General features: G+C 39.9%; 1 protein-coding gene across 1 annotated transcript in view; it reads left to right on the forward strand.

The window, feature by feature from the left end:
- LOC124180670 overlaps positions 1–23,311 on the forward strand; it is a 122,579-nt gene that overhangs the window by 88,566 nt on the left and 10,702 nt on the right. Inside the window, exons 8-9 of the mRNA XM_046566415.1 lie at positions 16,263–16,836; positions 17,042–17,630. Of these exons, the coding sequence (XP_046422371.1) occupies positions 16,263–16,836; positions 17,042–17,630 (1,163 nt within the window). The remainder of the gene's footprint in view (positions 1–16,262; positions 16,837–17,041; positions 17,631–23,311) is intronic.

Here is a 23,311-nt window from a genome sequence, read left to right on the forward strand (position 1 = left end):
TGAAATATATAAGAAATGATGCGGTCCTTTCAGATAGGTGGTTGGTGACCGACTAATCGTCTTTTGGCTCGCTTGGTCTCAGCAGCTCCGTACATGCGGATTTTGAATTTTCGTGTACTGGCAATCCTGGCCAGCCTCACGTGACCAAATCTAGCCCGATATCTCGCACACCGTCTACTGGTCATCCTTTCTCGGAGTTATAAATACTGTTCTGAGAATTCGGAGCCACCAAGTGCACAAAATCTAATCCTTTTACTTGATCGGGATTTAATCCCTCAATCTACGAGGTTGTTTTGAAAAGGGAATTTATCAAACCATCAACATTTATGACAGGAAGGACTATAAGTTTCAAAGAATTTATTCTTTCGTACGACCCGAGTGGATCGGAACAGTCGATCGAGGTCAATTTAGTCCTTTGTCCGTGACACAATATGCCCTTGAGCAGGCGTAGGCAACTTGGTGCAATTGTTGCACTGCGTGTGTGCGGCACAAAAAAGAACTCAATTTTCACACGTGGGTCACGCACAAAGGACCAATTTGACCTCGATCGACTGTTCCGGTCCGCTTGGGCCGTACGAAACAACAAATTCTTCGAAACCTATAATCCTTCCTGTCATAAACAATTATCTAGGTGGTCTAGTGGAGGCTAAGGCTCCGGTCAAGCATCTCTAGACGCCAGGTTCGATTCCTGGCTCCGTTGTTAATTTTTCGAAATCACCAATTTTTGAATTTACATTCTTTCATAAAGAATTATCGTTTGATAATTTCCCTTTTCAAAACAACCTCGTAGATTGAGGGATTAAATCCCAATATAGGTAAAAGGATTAGATTTCGTGCATTTGGTGGCTCCGAATTCTCAGAACAGGTATTTATAACTCCGAGAAAGGATGACCAGTAGACGGATACGGAAGGGCTAAGGTGGTTGAACAACTACTTTCGTAGAATTGATAGCTTGGGTGAGTAGAAAAGCATCAAATGAAATTTAACTCCACTATACGCAATTCAGCGAGCTCGCGGGAGTAACGCCGACGTGGATCAGCGCGCACAGTGACTCGCGACGAAACGTTTCTTTTTTTTTTTCTTCGGCCCAGGTATATTCTTCATAGATTTTTATTTGGTTTGAAGTGAAAGGATACAGGTATTTGAAAAAAATTATCTCCATGAATTGTTGGTAGTCCCGCGGAAACGGCAGGGAAATAAAGAAAACGGTAAAAAAAAAATTGAAAGAAATTTTTTGTTACGAAATAAAATTTTTTGTATCGAAACGTATTCTTTTACCAAAAGAATGATTGCAGTGGCAGTCCGTTCCAATGACTAGTTTCGGAGATATGAATTCTCAAACATAGCCGTGCAACAGTGGTTTACAAATATTCACATAGCTCTAACTCCGCCATTTTTGAAAATTTCAAAACCCTTGAAATGGTATTTTTTTCACATAGTACTACGGATATTTTGAATGGTGCAAAGATCCGTGACTTGACGGATTTTTTTTCTTTTTTTTGAAGTGAAGTGACGTGGACCCGCTCATTTACCCCCACCACGGCAGCTCTAGCGAGAGCACGCAGGTAGGTGTAGTGCGATCAAGCCGGCGCTCGAGTTGGGTATACGTCTCGGGTCTATTCGTGTACCTTGGAGTTTCAATAGTTATATTAACTAATCAGTTTACTAATTACGTCTGAATATAGATCTATATACAACCAATTACCCCAACCCACGCGCATAGTATGTGTGTATGGTAGTTGCGAGTTTAAAAATGTACATTCCCCGATGCGTATTATCCCCTATTCAAGACCCTTTGCGTCTACTAAGCAAGTTGAAGAGATGGTCTGCTAAGCAGGTTGAACGTATGGTCACAAACGATACCGGTGGGCTTGAATCGATCAGAATCCACCTTTGAAACTGTACAATGCGTCTTCAGAATGTATGTATTTATAGCATTACTATTACTCTTTTATCCAAACGAACGGATATTGACGAGCATGCATTTTACATGACTAACATAGCCTCTGTTTGTCTTATAGACATCAGGAACACGTTGGTGAAAATTTTACGCAAAACGGTTTGCTACTTACAAAATAGATTATAGCAATAAGTATCTATCTATCAAATCGATAAAGTCGTCCTATAAAACCAACACAAAATAAATCAAAGACAAATATGAAGAAAACCGATTTTTTTTGGTGACTCTTTAACCTGTGGTTTAACTCCTTCTTGGGACATAATTTATTATATCATCTACACTAACCAGATAAATTTACAAACATACTCATGTGGGTCAGATAGTAACCATAAAAGAACGTTACTGACTTTGCACAAATTTTAACATCGCCTCGTGAAGATTCAATTTTTTTGCATGACATTATGGTAACTTATAACTATATAAATTCAACATTGAATTATACACGAAGGACCATGGACACGTCTCACATTTGAAACATTAACTAGAAAAAAAGAATAAACATAAGAAAATTATGTATCTACAAAATGTACAGTATCAATAAAGTAGCCATCTGAGAATATGCCCCACCCGCATTTACAAAAAGTCAAAGCTTAGAAATAACACGGAGTTTTATTGAACTGGTCAAAACCATTTTCGAGGTAATTTTGCTACTCCCATCCTTCTTCCCTGCCAGCTCTCTATCAAGTTGGGAAATGTTTATTTCGAGATTCAATCCACAGAATTAAAATATGCGTTCACTACGATGTTCCGGGCGGAAGAAAACGATGGATAGGAAGACACAGGAGGAAATAGAATACAGAGACGAAACTAGCACAACAAATAACTTATTCATACAATCGGTAACTTATCCTAGAGATTCGCATCAATAATTGGATCAATATAGGTGTTATTTATTTCTTTTATTTCCTGTCTCAGATTGAACGAGTCCGTGTGACTAACAATATTGCATATTTCTAGGATTGAGCGGTTACAATACCGTAGCTCTTCATGCAAATTTTTCACACTGTCATAGTCAATGCTATGTTGAAATTGAACAGGATGTTTTGATAAAGCCGTATATGGTTATCAGGCTCTCTGATGTTGTTTTTATGTTCGTTTATCCTTATAGCCAGAAGACGACTTTTCCAGAATTAAAAAGTAGTCGCAAGTAGGTCAAATTTTTGATTAGACATTGTACATCGTACTTCTGAAAATTCCGATTTGGTGACTCAAACAATACAGAAACATATGGTATTGAGATAAAACTTAGCAAATTATTGTTGCAGGCAGAATAAAAAGAATTGTTGTTGTCAAAATATAATCTTTTCGCACATCTAGATGTAATGGTCTTATGTAATAGATTAGCTGCATAACTATTCTTCAACAACACGTTTCGTATAATCTTCAAATCCTTATCATGATAACAATCATTTGTCAACTTTATTCCTCTGTGGACCAAATTCATTATAGTTCAGATTTTGTAAGGTCAAGGATGGTGCAAATTGGAATTAAGGTACTTTTGTGATGAAGTGGGTTTTCGGAACCAATCAGTTTCGATAGTCGATGAATTGTTAATAACACATCTTCAGATCTAGAACAGGGATTTTCGCTGCCAAACATTGCCAGTGTTACTATCTGACCCACACGAGTACGCTCATAAATTCATGTGTTTTGTGTGGATGATACAATAAACAGTGTCCTGAGGAGGGCCCAAGCTACAGGTTGAAAAATTGACAGCAATAATTGGTTTTGTTCATCAAGACTTACATGTCCAAGATCATTTCTACACATCTCGTAGTTTTTCTCGTATACTAATTTCTCCGATTGCAACATCTAGCAAACCGAACTAAGCTATTGCAATAAAGACTGTGAACATGAAGGGTAACCTATTAGCGAGCTTACAAGGGGATTAGGTACCTCCGATGATGCGGATTGGGTTCCCGCTTCCCGTGGTGAAAATTTAAAGCCTCTAAATTAACGTCGTTTTTTATTTTTGATCGAATTGGCCTTGGTTGCTGAGATACCGCGATTTGAAAATTTCAGAGTTTTTAGCAGAGTGGGGGCCGTTTCGGCTCGCACGTGAGCGTTAAGCGTGGACGTGTAAACCAAGAGCTTGCGCAGCTGACACAGTAAGACGACGGACTAGAACGCTGAAGGTTCACGGCTTGCGTCGACGTACGTTTTTTTCTCAATTTTTTTTTTTTTTTCCAATTCATTTTTCATATATTTTTTCAATCTCTTATAAGACTTTGCATGCGCAAGTCAGTGTTTATAGGTACTTGTCGTTATTTCATAGAAAAATCAGAGTACATACTCCAGGTATTTATGTGTTATAGAAAATCCTGCAGGTGGACCAGCGTATGCAATATTCCAGGTATTTGTGTCTTTACAAGGTTTGGCCGGAGGGATATTTTTCATTGTTCCGTCACAGGTAAAGACCAGTTTTCGGTCAGGTAATCCATATAGTGCTATATAGAACCTGTATCTGTGTTCTATACCATCAGTTTCGCTACAATTCTCGACGAAGCGACTTATTCACTGTGAAAATATTGTTGGTGCAATTAAAGAAGACCGTTCAAGTACTTCGGGAGCCCGGAATCCATCCCTTTCGGAGAGTGAAATCGTTAATTACGAATTCATTCATTCAAAAAAAGACGTCACCGATGCTATGTATGAATGTGTTCAAACTTTGCGTCAGAGGAATATCGTTTTCGATGCCGGAAGTGAAAATCCATCGACGAAATCAATCGCTTTCGTCGAAAAGATGGTCGAACAAATGATAACAACCATAGAAGATGCGGACTTGATAAAAACGGAAGAATTATTTTTATAAAATGAGAAGATGGGAATTTCCGACGGAAGCCAAACAATAGCTATATCCCCCGATTATTCACTAATAAAATCTTCATCGACATCATCTTCAGAGTCTGCGCATAGTGAATATTGTCCATCCCAAAAACGACCTCGTGGCATGACACAGGTCCGTTGGAATCGAAAATAAAAATGATCAATATGGCGAGGAAACACTCGAAGTGGTCGTTGGAGATCCTAAAGAATCGTGGGGGAAGAGCGTTAAAACACAAAGGCATACTGAAAATTTGGGAACAAGAAATAAAAAACGGAGGAACATTGTAGAATAGGCGTGTGAGCAACGAGTGTCTCTGCACGTATTCCCACCTCACACTCGTGAAGTGTGGATAAGCTCCAAGATTGTACGCCGGTATCAGAGTCGAAATAAAGCTTTCGCTACGTAAACACTGTGTTAACTCTCTTACCTGTTTCCTACAAACATTACAAACATCTTTTGACAAATGGAATATGATTGACAAGTGGACTTACAATCGATTTGTTAAAGCGAGAAAAAGTATGAAGCCTGTTACCACACGAACGCTTCAACAATGAGAATTAGCTGCAGCGATACAATATGATCACTTTAAATTTACTGCATCAACCCAGTGGGTGAGGGATTTCAAAAAAAGAGGTTGGATTTGACAGCGAAAGGTCACCAAATATATCAAACAAACAGGAATGAAATCACCAGAGGCTCTCATGGAATCTGTAAAACTTTTCCAATAGAAAGTGTCAAAAGTGATTCTAAACTACGATCTAGATTTTGTGATTAACACAGATCAAACTGGCTGTGAGTACCGTGTTGGTGTAAATCGAACGCTGTCACACATGGAAGATAAAATGGTTCATGTATATTTGGGAGACTCGAATAAAGTAAGCCATTCATACACCGCGCAATATTGTACGACAGCTTCTGGTGAATTGCTTCCACATGTCTTCATTTGTTTACAAGAACAAACTGGTAAATTTGGGCCACGAATTCAAACACATATCAACGAACTGACAAGCATTTATAAGAATGTTACCGTCACTGCATTGACATCGGGGAAATTAACTTCGAAATTGTTTAATGAATTTCTTGAAAAAGTTTTGAAACCGTGCGTGAGGCAGGCGGATTTCCTTTTAATAATTGATTCGTGGGGAAGCCAAACTGATTCTTCCACTTTGACTCGACCTTCATCAACGAGGACAACGATCCAACCTGCAAATTAAAAATTATTCCAGCAGATTGTACACCTTATTGCCAACCGTGTGACGTTCATTTTTATAGACAAGTAAAAAATCTTATCAAACGACTGCAAAATAGTACTTGTCTATTTCAACAACACCGCTGAATAAATAGCAGAGACGATGCTGTCAAAATAAATTATTTAATCTACCATCAAATGTCCGGGCCAATATTTTCAGATATGTTAGAGTATGCGTGGTTTGCAGCCAAATTAACGCCAAACAGAACAGTTTTTCAAAATGTAAACGAAGTTTGCTTTCCTGGTCAGATTCGCAAGATTAAATGTGGTTGTGGTGGTATTGCGCTCATCTTATGTTCGTGGTGTCGTAAGCCTTTGTACTTCACTTACTTTTATGATGGTTTCCACCCCTTAATTTGTCGACATATCAGTAGTAGTGAAGAAGAATCAGAATGATTACGTCGTATAAAATTTGCATGTGTGTATTAAATTAATTATTTTTTTGAACAATTATATTTTTTACGTAATTTTATGCCTTTGTTATTAGAATAACCATTTTATTGTATTATTCTAGCATAATGACGTTCATGTAGCGTGTTTGAGAATAGCTATTCTCAAAGGCATCTCTCAAGAAGCAGCTATCGCTCAACGTGGACTAGCCAAAACTATTCACTACCTCTGAGAACGCGCCTAGTTACCGGCTCTTCTAGCTGTCAATCAGTATTACTTTTCATCTCATTGTGCTCGCACGTAAAGCTTGACTGTACCATCTCAAAAAAAGAATTATCGTGTCATAAATCATATCCGACTTCTCAACTGATTAATACAATCACAATTGGCTTCTCAAGTGATTCCTAAAATCTAGAAACACCATAAATCACAACCTGGTTCTCAAGGGATTAATATGATCCAGACATTCTTATATCTCAAATAGCACACTGATCAAATTGTACATTAAATGAAACCTAACTTTTTTTTAAATATTCTAAGTTCTTCTGATCACTCATTTCTCAACATTTTGGTCCTTCGAGCCGGATAGAACATTTGTAATCTCTTAAATATTAATCATTGTGCTATTAACTCTGACTCTCTCGCTCTCGCTCATAGCCAGGATTAAGCCTATCTCGCTCGCTCTCGTGTAGTGCGCGGATTAACTCTGAACTTCTCCATCCCTTGTGGTTCGCGTATAGTGCTATTTCTCTCGCTCTCACGCAGTTGTCTGCTCATCTTTGATTCTTCACCTTTTCACCTTGTTGTGGTGTTTACTTTTGTGACTTGTTCGCCCTCACGTGTGCATCAACAATGCCTCTCATGCGCGATGACGAGTCGACCGCCAAAGGATCAACAGACTCCTTAACAACATTGCCGGTGCCACTGATAACACCGACAGTTGACCTCCTCACGGCCGCAGACCATCTTCAAGGTTCAGGCCGAAGAACTCGAAGCAACTCAATGTCGGTGCTCAGCATTAAATTGTTTCTGCGAGTCAATTCAGAATGAGCTAATTGAGTCGATGGAGGATATGCTCACTCAAATGACAGAACCTTCCGACGATATTGCGCTCACCGATGTCACCATGATGCTCGACCAACTGGACGAGATCCATCAGGTCTTCCGCACCGAACACTTATGGCTAATCTCTCATTGGCCTCCCGCTCACCTAGACCACTCATACTTTGCCAAGGTCAGCCTCAACGAACCCAAGCTGGTGCTCAAGAACAAGCGCCTGCTTGAACGTCTCCAAGAACCGCTCACATTGCTTGCTCAACCAACCGCTTCAGTCGAACCAGGATCTCGTACCCGCTCACGTCTACCCGAACTAATGGTGCCGACCTTCAGTGGGGATATTAGGAAATGGCCAGATTTCAAGGCGATGTTTAGATCTATCATCGGCAATCGCTGACATCTCAGTGATCTCGAAAGATTTTAGTATCTGAAGACGGCGGTGCAAGGTGATGCGTCAGAACTCATCGTCAATCTCACCCCGGACTCGTCGTCATACACATAGGCATGGAAGCTGCTCAATGGTAGATTTGAGAACAAGCGGCTGATCATCAAACCTCACCTGGATAGATTGCTCAACCTTAAGCCGATGCTAAAACGTCAGGCCATCTCACTCACCAAGATGGTGAATATTATCAACGAGACAACTCAGGCTCTCAGAACGCTCACAACTGAAGGCAGCAATGATTGTCTCATGGTAACCCGCATGGGTGGACTGCTCGGTCGAGATACTCGTGAGAATTGGGAAACGTCCCTAGCCTCTTCCGAAGAATTCCCTTCTCTCAGCCAGCTCACCGAGTTTCTCATGGCTCGTGCCCGTACGTTAGAGCACATCGAGCAGAACTCAACTCCTGCTCAATCGAATACTGCTAAGGGAGCTATTCCCAAAAAAGCCAGCTCATATCAGGCTTCTAACAAACCGCAGTCGACTCAGCAGACGTCTCAGTCCACCCACCAGCAAGCATCCATCAAGTTTGAAGTTTCGAGACTGCTCATTAGATGCACGGGTAAGGCTCGTTAAGGAGAGGAGCCTGTGCTGCAACTGCGTTGGTAGGCACAATGCACGAAAGTGCAACAACTCCAGGCACTGCAAGACGTGCAGCGGCACTCAGACCTCTCAACCATCTTCGGTCCCTCAACTAAACGCTCTCAGAACTCAGGATTCTCAAGCTGCATCAACCTCTGAAACAGCCAAACTTTTACCAGTGTGATGTTTAGGGACGATCGTCAATAATCACGATTACTCTTCGGCGTGCTCATCTACAACATGTAGCCATCTCACCTTGCTGGCAACTGCAACAGCAACAGTCTTCTCGACGACCTCATCATACCAGGTTCGACTACTCATCGATCCTGGCTCAGAAATCTCATTTATCTCAGAGGTTCTCGCCAAACAGCTGAACCTTGAAAAGGGGCACTCAACACTTGACCTCTATGGAAAAAGGACATCTCAGACAAGAGGCATTGTCACTCTTGCTCTTCATTCCAGGCATAGACCACTCCCAGTAAAAATCTCAGCTCATGTTCTCAAGACACTAACAACTGTCCTGCCAACTAGTGAGGTACACAGTAAACTCACCTGGCCTCCTCTGAAGGGGTTGAACCTAGCTGATCCAGAATTTCTCACTCCAAGGGCAATAGACGTGATCATAGGAGCAGACTTCTACTGGCAGCTCATAAAGGCAAATATCATTAGACACTCGTCTAGCTCTCCGATTGCTCAATTGTCCATCTTTAGATGGCTGGTAATAGGTCCAATTCATGCACCGGTTACTCTGACAAGAACGGCAACATGGCGTCTCACAAGCAACGAACTCATCCTTGCAAGACTTGCTAACAAGGTTTTGGCTTCAGGAAGAACCACTGACGTCAAGTGAATCCCAACTCACTCCAGAGGTAGACGTGTGTGAGCACCACTTCAAGACTACTCACTCAAGAGACTCAACTGGACTTTACATCGTGAGAATGCCGCTCAAATTATCACCAATAGCTTTGGGGAACTCTCATCACATGGCACATCTGTGCCTTCAACGGATTCTCAAACGGCTTGGCAGAGATAGTCAATATCACTAATTATACACTCAGTTCATGCTGGATTACGAAAGAGCTGATCACATGATCAAGCTCGACGACAACTCAACAAGTAGACGGCCTCACTATTACCTGCCTCGTCATGGGGTTCTCAAGCCAGATAGCTCGACCACCAAACTCAGAGTGGTGTTCAATGGCTCTAGTGCAAGTTCCACTGGCTACTCTCTGATTGATCTCATGCATGCTGGTCCGAATCTGATGCTCAACATTTTCAACTTGCTCATCTGGATACGCCGACGTAAGCACTTGTTTGCTACAGACATCACAAAAATGTATCAGCAAATTAAGATTCACCCAGAAGATTGGGATCTTCAAGGAATACTCTGGGTAGACGAGCAGCACTTGGAATCTCATTATCAGCTCACGACTGTTACATATGGAATAAAGGCAGCACCATTCCCAGCAGTGAGGACACTGCTTCAGCTCGCTGAAGACGAAGGCTCAAGATACCCGGTCGCGGTGGATCCGATCTCTCATGGTCGATACGTTGATGATATCTTCGGAGGCTCAGACACGGTGAAAGAGCGAGTCAGACCGCTCATCAACTCATAGGGCTCTGCCACGCGGGCGGATTTCCGCTAGCAAAATGGCACTCTATATCGAAGCAACAACTGTTGGCGGAAGTCTCACCTGAGCGTGGAAGTGCATCGGGCATCTCATTCGACGAGTTTGACACCAAGATCCTTGGAATACGATAGTCATCTCAACAGGACACGATCAACTTCTCAACCATCTCATCAGCCCACTCTGACAGATTCTCGGAACGCCTCATCTTATCAGAAGTAGCACAAGTATTTGATCCATTGGGCTTTTCCGCACCTGTTGTAATTAGATCGAAGACGTTTCTTCAGGCACTCTGGTTACACAAACTCAACTGGGCTGGCAAACTCCCAAAACAACTCATAACTCAGTGGCTTAGCATTAGACAAGATCTCTTCAGCCTAGCCAGACTTTCTATTCCACGATGATTCAACACGCTCACTGACTCAGCTGTTGAACTACATGGTTTCTCTGAAGCTTCGCAAACTGCAATGGCAGCCTTTGTGTATCTCTTTGTCAACTCACCGTTCACTGGCACCAACATTTCACTCATCTGCTCAAAAACTAAATTTGCTCCTCTCAAACGTCTAACCATCTCGCGGTTGGAACTCACAGCAGCGCTACTACTCTCCACACTAATCAACCATGTTCATGCTACTTTGAACATGCACGTAACAAATGTTCATCTGTGTACGGCTTCTCAAGTAACACTCACCTGGATCAAGGCTCATCCCTCAAGGTGGAAGGATTATGTATGTAACCGGGTTACGAAAATCCAAGAACTCACCGAGAGAGCTCATTGGAGGCATGTACCAGGCACCTCAAACCCAGCTGACTGTGCGTCGCGTGGCATAACCACAGATCAGCTCGAAGAACACTCTGTATGGTGGACGGAACCATCACGGATGACTCAGACAATGGACTCATGGCCTGCTCAAAACGAGTCGGCTCCTGATGCTACATGTACGTAAGAGGCTCGTGCAAATATTGCATTGCATGCTGTCCAATCTTCTTCAGAATATCATTGGGATCTCGTCTACAAATTCTCATCTCTCAACAAGCTGCTCAGAATAACCTCTCTGTGCAGCAGATTCATCAAGAAACTCTCAAGCAAACTCGATACAACACCAGCAGCTTCCATTCCATCAAGCAGTATGGAAGACTCACGACTTTTCTGGGTCAAGGCTACTCAATCAGTCTACTTCCAAGAAGAGCTCGCACTACTCCAGCGACAATCTCAACTGCCAAACTCACACCCGCTTAACACGTTCACGATATTCATTGACCATTGCGGTGTGCTTAGAGTAGGTGGTCGACTTAAGAAGTCAGAACTCTCATACAAGAACAAACATCCAGCAATCCTTGCTCGCACCTCAAGACTCTCTGAACTCATCATTGCTCACGCTCACAACCAACCGATGCATGGAGAAACTCAGGTAACTCTGGCATTTATCAGACAACTCTACTGAATCATCGGAGGTAGAGCACCATCAAATCATGTATTCTCAGGTGTGTGGTGTGTGCTCGTCAAAGGGGAAATCGCGCTCAGCAATTGATGGGCCAATTACCTCCGGCGCGAGTCACACTATCACGCCCGTTCTCACATACAGGCATTGATTACGCTGGCCCGCTCACGCTCAAAACCTGGAAGGGTCGAGGCTCAAGCACGTACAAGGGATGGATATGTGTATTTGTCTGTCTCACAACATCGGCTACTCACCTAGAAGTAGTCTCTGACCACACACCTGACGGGTTCATTGCTACCTACAAATGCTCAATCTCAAGAAGAGGACTTCCTTCCGCACTCTACTCCGACTGTGGAACCAATTTCATTGGCGCCGATGCTCAACTCAAGCAATGTTTCATCGAAAGCTCATCAGATCATAAAGCAATTTCATCACTACTAGCCCAAGATAAGACTTAATGGCATTTCAACCCACCGGCAGCCCCCCACATGGGTGGCAAGTGGGAAGCAGTGGTAAACTCTCTCAAATTTCACCTCAGAAGAACGGTCGGAGACACCGTGCTCACATACGAGGAGACGCTACGCTCCTCGCTCAAATAGAAGCGATTCTCAATTTAAGGCCGCTCGAACCGCTCAGCGATGACCCCGACAATACCGCAGTGCTCACACAGGGACATTTTCTCATTGAAACTGCGCTTAATGCAGTCCCTGGGCCCTCACTACTGGACATCTCAACCAACAGACTATCTCGATGGCAGCTCATCCAGCAAAGGGTGCAACAGTTCTGGCATCTGTGGTCAACTCAATACTTGCAACGACTGCAAGCCATGTCAAAATGGCACCATCCTCACAATGACATTCAGGTGAGCTCATTAGTACTGCTCACTGATGAGCGCCTACCTCCCGGAAAATAGCCAATGGCTAGGGTACTCAATCTATTACCAGGACAGGATGGACTTACCAAGCGTGGTGTCCATAAAGACGGCTACAACCACGCTCACCAGACTGATTGCCAAGCTCACCAGACCGATTGCAAAGCTCACCCTCCTTCTTGTGACTCCTCAAGGCAACTCATCATCTACACGAGCACGAGCCAAGATGGCGGCAGAATAAAGTCACGTTTTATTGCCGTGTGATAAATCCGTAGCTTGTGTAATTATTAGTGCGTCCACTAGCGTAAAATTGATTTCCAAGTGTGAATTTAATCCTTGTTACCATTCTGTAATATAAACATACACCTGGAACATTACATAACGAATTAATTCTATATTAAAAGTACTAACACTACTGTGATACATCGTGTACTGCTTTGTGCTGATACCGTTGCCTTGAGATAAATTCGTATCTTGTGTAACTATTAATGTGTCTCCTAGTTTAAATTCGATCTCTAAGTGTGAAATTAAACCTTGTTATTAATCTGAAATATAAACGTACATCTGGATCATTGCATAACCAAGTAATTCTCCATAATTACAACTCAATAAGTCAATAATAATAACTATAATATCTCCACTATGATACGTCATTATAGTGCCTGATGCTGACACCTGTGGTCTACTTGTAGGTAACAGCAAAACATCCTACATCTTGTTATTGACTGGCTTTGTTCACAAACATCTAACATGACTCGTATGTGCCGTGGCTGCTCTAGCAACATTGTCACTGACTGTGTTGATTGTCCTAAGTGTAATGCTACATATCACCTCAGTTGTGCGAAAGCAAGCAGTGTTTTAACAAATGGTGCATTTCAAAGATGCTGCGGCGCAAAGAAAACGTCTTCATATAAAGATCTACGTACACTTATCAGAGAGGAAAATACGAAATTGCAAACAGACATCGCAGCTGCGTTAGATGAAGTACAAGGGAGTGTAGATTCTCTGCGTGAGTCTGTAGATGGTAGAGTTAAGAAAATAGAAGGAGAGAATAAGAATCTCATTAACAAGGTTGAATCGTTAGAAGGCAAAGTTAAAACAAACACAGACAAGATCAGTACTATTGAAGCATTTCCGCCAGACAATGAGGAATCTGTCTTGGCAGAAGTTGAAGAAAGATTCTCCAGGCGTAACAATGTGATATTATACGATGTTCCTGAATCATCCGATGCTGAGTTAGAAGCACGAACTAACCGAGATTCGGATTTCACCACTAGACTCTGCACTGCGCTTAACGTTGATTCATCCGTATATTCTCAATCTCGTATCGGTAAATATTCTCCAGCGCTTCAAAAACCGAGACCTCTGAAAATCACATTTGCTAACAATTGTTTCTCTGCTATAATAATACTGAACTTCATAAAATACAAGAAAGCCAACCAGCTCTCTCCGGATCTGAACTTGAACAACATAGTAATAGCGAAAGATTGGACTCAAATGCAGCAGGCTCAACACAAGGCCACTCGCGACGATCTTCAACGGCGTGTAGCGGAAGGGGAGACCAATCTTCGTCTGGTGACTCGGAATGGCAAAACGACAATCATCAACAAACAATCACATCTACAGTATCGAGCAGGGAACACTGCTCGATCCTAAACACTTCCTTAAAGAAGAGTTACATTTATTATCAAAATCCCCTCACGGCCAACTCTATCGCGTGAACTCTCATTTCATTACGCGAAAACAGTTGAATGAATAAACAACTTAATACATTAATAAACGCAAATTAAGCTGTTTGAACCAATATCCAAATCTAATGTAATCAATATGTTATATCAAATATTTAAATTAGAAATTTTAGTTCATGTAAAATCAACATACAACAACAATATATGTTAACTCTGTTTCTGTCGATAACTATGTAAATTGAGTAACCCTGTTATTGGCACTTTGGGCTGTTGGATTTTAATGAAGAAAATGAATAAATAAATAAAATCAACAGCGTTGCTGATGGTGGGCTGAAATGTTTGAAAATCTGTATTCTCAAAGGCATCTCTCAAGAAGCAGCTGTCATTCAACGTGAACTAACCAAAACTATTGACTACTTATTCACACATAAACCGGGCACAGGAAAACAAATTCGAACTCACTGGTGATGAGAGATATTAACCACAACAGAGTCAGGGCGGCTAGGTGGTCTAGTGGAGGCTAAGGCTCCGGTCGAGCATCTCTAGACGCCAGGTTCGATTCCTGGCTCCGTCGTTAATTTTTCTAAATCACCAATTTGTCGAATTTACATTCTTTCAACAAATATTCTCTCGTAGATAAATGATTTGCACATCCGCATATCATTCAATAGACGGCATTGCTTGTCTTACGGGCTTCTCATCGGAAGCAAGGATTCAAAAAGGGTAAACACAACATCTACACATTAGAGTCTCCTTATATATCGTGCATGCAGAGAAGAAACTTCTTATTCACTATTCACTACCTTTGAGAACGCGCCTAGTTACCGGCTCTTCTAGCTGTCAATCAGTATTACTTTTCATCTCATTGTGCTCGCACGTGAAGCTTGACTGTACCACCTCAAAAAAAGAATTATCGTGTCATAAATCATATCCGACTTCTCAACTGATTAATACAATCACAATTGACTTCTCAAGTGGTTAATACAATCACCATTGGCTTCTCAAGTGATTAACATAAATCAAAATTGACTTTTCAAGTGATTCCTAAGATCTAGAAACACCATAAATCACAACCTGGGTTTTAGGGGATTAATATAATCCAGACATTCTCAAATCTCAAATAGCACACTGATCAAATTGTATATTAAATAAAACCAAACTCATTTGCAAATGTTCTAAGTTCTTCTTATCGCTCATTTCTCAACATAGTGTATAATATATGAAAATATGACTGGTAATAGATATTTTGGAATTGTCTTATTTACCTACGCATGCAAAGTCTCATAAGAGATTGAGAAAATATATTTCAAACGAACTGAAAAATTTTTTTTTAAATTTTAAAGAATGAAAAAGAAACATACGTAGACGCGAACCGTGAACTTTCAGCGTTCTAGTCCGTCATCTTACCGTATCAGCTACGCCAGCTCTAGGTTCACACGTCCACGCTTAATTAACGCACTTCACGCGCGAGCCGAAACGGTCTCTACTCCAGTAACAAATCTTAAATTTTCAAATCGCGATATCTCAGCAACCAAGGCCAACTCGATCAAAAATCAAAAACGACGTTAATTCGGAGTTCTTAAACTTTGATCACGGGAAACGGGAACCCGTTTCTGCAACGTCGGAGGTACCTAATCTGCTTGTTAGGTTTTTCGTTCATCTGATCAGTTTACTGTAACTTTTGGATTTTTTTTTATGATATTTGAATCATTCGTCTCACATTCCAATAGTTTTTCCGGAACCAAAAAATCAATTTTAAGGACATCTGGTATAAATAATTTTTCTGAGTACCGCAGTTCAGAAAATAAAACTCTTTTTATCGTATTCTACGCCAGTATTTTAAATCTTTTCATTGCATGCTAAGAACTAGTTAGTTCTATCAATTTTATTCAGCCTTGTCAAAATTTATTTTACCTGCGAGTCAATATGACGACACCTGTAAGTGAATTTTTGCTAATTGAAAATATTATTGAAGAGTCTTATGATTTTTCTTCAAAGAACTGCAATGCCGAAACAAGTGATTAATCCTAAGTATTCTTCCGACGGGCCCTGAGGAAATAATGAAACATTGGCGTTAAGTACCGATAATTTTTGTGTTAATTTATTTATGAATTATGATATTTTCAGAACTGAAAATTATCATCGACTTTGTTCCGAACCACTCGAGCAATGAACATGTCTGGTTCCAAAATTCTATCGCACGTATTGAACCCTACACAGACTACTACATTTGGAAAGATGGAATCGTATCAGATAACAGACTTCAGCCTCCGAACAACTGGTTAAGCGTGTTCGGTGGTTCTGCGTGGACATGGAGTGAACAGCGACAACAGTACTACTTGCATCAATTCCATACCAGTCAGCCGGATTTGAACTTTCGTAATCCTGATGTAGTAACGGAAATGACTAATGTCCTCAAGTTCTGGCTTGATCAGGAAGTAGACGGTTTTCGCATCTGTTCAGTTGCTCATCTTTTCGAAGATGAGGACTTCTTTGATGAACCACGTAATGCAAACCCAGATCCTTACATTCTGGAAACGGATTACGACTATCTCGAACACATTTACACAACCGATCGTGATGAAACCGTAGACATCGTCTATCAATGGCGAACGGTCGTCGATGAACATGCAGAACAATCTGATGGCCAAGCACGAATTCTGATTACAGACTCCTCAGCTAACCAAAATGTGGTGTCTAGGTGAATGAGCAAATTAAATTGGTGTATTGTAATATAACAAACATTGCTAATCATCTTCATCCCGTAAATGATATATTAATATTATATAATTATGTATATGCGAATGCGTATATTCATTGTTAGATATATTGATGTAATATGCATAATATTATATATATTAATTTGCTAGAATTGATGATGAAACCGAACACCGTTTTATTTGCAGGTACTTTGGTAATCAAACTCACCAAGGAGCTCATGTGCCATTGAATTTCGCTATGATTACCAATTTGACTCGGCTTTCATCAGCATCCAGCTATATCAATGCATTTAATGAATGGTTTGCCATATTGCCAGAAAATCGAACATCAAATTGGATTCTTGGTAATCACGACAATACTCGCATCGCTTCAAAGTTTGGCCTGAACCGTGCTGATGGTTTGAATATGCTGCTACTCCTACGCGGAACTACGTTTACTTACATGGGTGAAGAGCTGGCCCTTTTAGATACCGAGGTTTCATTTAACGATACACAAGACCCACATGCGATTAATGCTGGGCCAGATCGATTTCAGCTGTTCACGCGAGATCCTGCGCGAACTCCCTATCAATGGGATAATACCAGTTTGGCAGGATTCTCAACAAGTAATTCATCGTGGCTGCCAGTCAACGACAACTACGTCTTTAGAAATCTTGCAGTCCAAAAGACTGCTGAGAGGAGTAACTATCACACTTATCAGGCCATACTCCAATTAAGGCAACGAGAGTGCATCAAGTACGGAACCACCCAATTTCTATCTCTCAACTCTGATATGGTAAGATAAACATAATACAGCATAATCATCGTTCACTCAAATGTGAAAGTACAGTTTACGGCACGAGCCGAACATGAGTTCGCACTCACACCCATGTAAACACGTCATGACCCAAGGCAGAGGTTCTGTAATTACACCCGATAGATATCGCTTATCAGAACGTATAATGCATGCTATTTCTTGCAACATATGTGAGGGAAAATTAGTTTCAAAAAGCATCGCGGGTACCTTGACACCACCTAAAAGTAGGATCAGGTAACGGACGCTTAATGACACAGTGCACGAATTTATGTTGTTCAAGAGTATGTATGTGCCAAAAAGAGCTCTAGTAGAAAGAGCTATGCGTTTCAATTTTGCAATGTACCAACAACGTCTCACCACACTTTTGGAAAACGGAGTACCGTACGCACACTTCGTAAACTTCACATCGTCGAACTATCCAAACAGGTGACGCTAATGATCTGACTCGTGTGATTACAGTGCTCACCTTGGCTTATGTTGCGTTTACACTCGTACTTACGCAATTGCAGTTTCACACTTGTATTCACATAAACGCAGCACTCACCTTCGGCTCACGCTCGAATCTTTACACTTATCAAAAGTCATTCAGTATTCGCCCTTGTAACACAATATACTATCATAGTCTGGAAGAGTTGAGGTTTTCCATGTGCAATACCATTAGACACCTACGATGATACAAAGGTTATAATAAAACATACAAATTTAAATTTTTTCTCAATAATTGCGCACCTTGGGTAGGGTAAAAATGATGAATTCAATGCAGCGGCTATAAATATCTGAAATACTCACCCACGTCTGTACACAGAGCATTCTCTGCCTATACTTCGGGCGTTTTAGTTCTAGGACATAATGACATTGTACCGCCTGCGCCAGTCTGATCCCCCCCCATCTCGTGAGATGCGAAATTTCTGATTTCGTTCCCGGCGAGTGGTTTTTATGATTCCCCGTTGCGAAAAAAATTCTCATGACTTTCGTTTTCAACGTATTTGATCTTTTCTAGTCGATCTGTTCGTTGAGCCAAGAGAAATCGTAAAAAAATTCCTCAAGGAATAGAATATTTCACCCGCTTTTTACCAGTGCCTCATAAAACATATTCAGTCGCTCTTAAAATTTCATCAGTTCTGGCTTCAGTCGCTAAATTCACTCTCATCGTGAAATGCCTATATTTATTAAAAAATGCAGTTTTATTGAAATACAATCGTCTCATGAGCTACAGTTACAATAAGCATATACTACCCTAACGGAGAAAAAGAATAACTCATTGTCAGATGATGTAATCAAACTTTTCAATTCATGGAAATGCCACAAGAATTATAAAATATTGGGTCTTGGGAATTATTCATTTCGAAAAACGAGAATGTCATGTTTTTTTGAACCACCCTAGTGTAGATGATATACAAATTGCGAGCTGTGCTGAAAGTCATTCTGTTTTCGTGGTAAACTATTGTATCTCTTCTTCGATAAACTTGTGAACCTTTCATCAAACGCGCTGGATCTCAACAAAATCAGCCCGTGAGTTGCCTGGAAACTCTGCCGAAGAAGAGAGTGGTGGATCTGGAAATTGGGGTAGTGTACGACATAACATTTATAATAGTACGGGAGCCCAAGCGGGGATTTTGGGTTTTATTTAAGTCGGGCAGAAAAACATAAGGGAAGAAACCTTGCACCCTGTTATGAACGACCACCATATATGAACCCTTAATATACAAGGGTGCGTCTGAGGCAGCCAATCAGATTAGTAAAAAAAAATCGATCCTTAAATTAATTCGAGCTCGTCAGATTGACAGAAGGTAAGTTAATTAAATGCAGAAAAGTGGAAATTTCAATATTCTGACGATATGACCATGATATAAGAAAATAAGCGAGTCACTAGTTTGCAAAAAAAAATGTCACCTGGAAGTATTCGAGCGCGGTTAAATTTATTTTTTATTTTGAAAGAAATCATGTAAGGATTACGGATATAACATAATATACCGGTTTCTACAAAGTGAAAAAGCTTAAATTATTAATAAAGTAAGGTACGTGCAGGTGCTGGGAACTATGTATTTCCCACTCCGCGTCTCTCTCCCCATCGCACTCTTTCTCTATTTCTCACTCTCTCGGACCATTTTCTTATAAATAAATGGTAAAATTTTACATATATATGTCGGAGGTATTAATGGGTGATAGAGGTGATCGGGAGAGTCACTCATGATTTCAGATTATCTCTTCTTTTACTCTTCAAAACAAAACTAACACTAATGTAGCAGCGGGTAGGTGTGTGGGGATTTCGAGACGCTCTCGGTCCTTCACGCTCGAGCCTCTGACTATCACTGCTCTCTCGTCTCTCGACTTCCCCAAGGTAAACTATAGGATTAAAGTTAGGTACCTTACCCACCCTGCTAGATTACAAAGATCGAAACTTAATAACAATACTTGTGTGGTCTAAATCAAAACAAAAGTAGTACGACAGTTACAAGTGTCAAGCGCTGAGGCTGCCGGCTTCTTGCGCCGACATACATATATATATATATATATATATATAAATATATATATATATATATATATATATATATATATATATATATATATATATATATATATATATATATATAAATAGATATATATATATGTATATTTTTTACATTATATATTATGTTCTGTTCATTGTAATTATTCCATTCAATAACAAAAAAAAAGATTAACAATTTTTTTTTAAACTGTCAGAACAACGAAATTTCTCTACATAATTGTCAGATTCTAGGTTAGCACAACAAGGACATCAAGCTGAACCGTCTGCATATAAATCTGATGAGCTCGAGTATTTCGAGGTCACGATTTTTTTTTACATTTTCGAAAATCGGCCGTGAATTCTGACTGCATCCAAATCGTCAGTCTTTTGAATATAATACGTTTTAGAGGTCACTTAACATTCCTCTTGACTATCCGATAAACTTGAATAAATTTTTTTTTCATTTTCTACCCCTTCATGCTGCCACCTCCGACTTGTAAACCGGCAGATTAATATTTCTTTGTTACCAGAAGCATATAGGGCGTATACGATATTAATGTCTGACGCACTCTAGTATTTCTTGGTTATAAATTTTTTTTACATTTTTGAAAATTAGTACGCACCTCCCCCGGCAGTGAAAGGGCATATATCATATGAACTTTTTTTCTTTTTAGTATCTAATCTTCACAATCCAATAGGTTCCCGCAACGCAAAAATAACATCCCATTTAGCCTCTTGGGCTCCCCTACTTTAAGACTCGTCAACACTAGATATGGTTCGTGTATTCTGCTCGCGCCTAACGAGCAATCCAAAATCTTCCTTCCAACAAGAATCGTAAGCATTTTACATTAGGATGGACATCAATTCGTGGAAATGCGTGCGGCAGCATTCGAAAAATATCTTTGTCTGAAATATCTCGGGGAAAGAAGTTAATAATTGTAGATCTTCGTATAATGGATGTGTCAAGTTGTCCAACATATAGATATTGTTCCCAGAATTGCATGTTTTCACAGAAAGTGTTGTATTTGATGTTGTGCCGCTAATGGATCCGTAATCTTTTTAACCCCTTCACTTTATCATGAAAATTCTTGTGCGTGGGAATAAAAGCGAGCACGAAGAAAGTTGAATAGTCAATGTTCTACCCGTATTAACACTAGAAAATTAACGCAATTGCAACATCCCTCCTACACTATGGAAATGTATAGATGTGCAAAATTTTATAAGCTACAGCAAGAAACTCATACCCAAGGAACTCGTCGCCATCAACTGTAACCAGGATTTCTTTTATTTGAATTTTTGTTTTTAATAATAATTGTGAGGGCTAAAGTCCGGTTACCCTACGGCGCAGGTACTGATCTGATTAATAAGATAATTAACGATAAAGATATTATTATTGGGCGCCAGACACGGTAGCGTCAGATATAAGATAATTACAGAAAAGACAAGAGAAGAAACGTTCAGGTTCTACGATGGTTTGCACAGCTGGCTCAGTGTAGACAAGATAATGGTAGAGGGGAGGGATCTTATCCAACAGATCAACACAATCAGATAGATAATGGTAATAGTATCGAATATATTGACAAAAGGTGAGCGATAATAATTACACGCGAGCGATGCAAGACATTCAGATACAATTAAATCATGAAAGAAACTCAAATACATCCAGAGAAAAGGTATAAGTGAGAATTAACAGATTAACGAGACGAGAGATGTGATAAGCGATGGGAATGCATACGTTCGCGATACTATTAATTGAAATACATTCAGCAAGATTTACAAAATAGGTCAATCAAGGTAGGCTGGCATGCAATCCACAATTTAAGGTTCTTAAATTAGGGTACCAATGTAAGCGACAATAGAATGAGATAGCGAGAGAAAAGTAATATCGCAATAAAGAAAAATACTCAAGGTAATATACAGTTGAAGCAGGTAATATTACAAATAGTGAATAAATTCAGAAATATTAGGAGTAACGAAAAGAAAAAAGAATTAAAAGTCAATCAGATAATATCTAAGTTAAATCAGAGGTTCATAAATTCAATCTAGTGAAATAATAATACAGTAGAACCTCGATTATCCGAACCTCGATCAGCCGAACCCTCAATTATCCGAACAATGACTTAGTTTACCCAAACGCTCGATTATCCGAACGTTGTCAATTTTTGTCAATTCAGAGCCGATCAACAAAATTTGGGATTCGATATGAAATTTCTTTTTTTATTGAGAATAGAAAATTAACATATGAGATCTGAAGTAGATTGAAAAAACAAAATATTGTTTTGAAAAAGAAAAGTCAATATTTGACGTTGTAATTTTGCATTTTGTAAATATCTTGATGAATACGCAATATATGAAAAAATCACAAAAGACTTTTTTCACGGTAAATTGAATTTCATAAAAAAGATTTTCTTAGACTTTTTGTCATGTATGTTATATTTTGGGAGATTTTTAGGAAAAAGTGAAAAAAAAAACGAAAAATCATTTGCGCCAGTTCTTACGCATAAGCTACGTGGCTCAAATTTTGAGAGATTATTTTTTAGGTCCCAAACAGGCATTTTATCGGGTAGCGTTAAGAAAAATCTAAATTTTTTTTTCTTGAACACTAATATATATATTTCAAAGTTAATATATATATATGTCAAATTTTAATATATATGTATGTACTGTTTTTATGCAAAAAGTGTTGTTTATGATCTGGTCCTAAAAAACCCATGTTTCGATTATCCGAACTTTTGATTATCCGAACTAGTCTCGGTTCCAATTGGTTAGGATAATCGAGGTTCTACTGTAATCCGAATTGAGGCAAACAAGATACTCGATACAATATTCTGGAATCAAAAATTATAATAAAAAAAACAAAGTAATACGTAATGTCTAGCTTGAAATACCGGGACAATCTCTAGAAACTATACAGTCAATGCGCATGCGCCAAATAATTCAATCTCATAGGCCGGTGAAATCGCCCCGCGGCGATCTTTTTGTCTGCTGAGCAGGGGGCCAACGTACTCAAAATGAGACAATACTCAGGAGCTGTAAATGTCTCGCGCATAAAACCGCGGATTGAGGTTATGTTGCTGTTTATTTTTATGTAACGTGAATTGTCCAAGAAGAACAGTACCGTTCAGCAATGCCGTGGTCGATATCGGAAAATATTCAACCGACGCAATAA

The sequence above is a fragment of the Neodiprion fabricii genome, chromosome 4, assembly GCF_021155785.1.
Source record: "Neodiprion fabricii isolate iyNeoFabr1 chromosome 4, iyNeoFabr1.1, whole genome shotgun sequence".
NCBI lineage: Eukaryota > Metazoa > Arthropoda > Insecta > Hymenoptera > Diprionidae > Neodiprion > Neodiprion fabricii.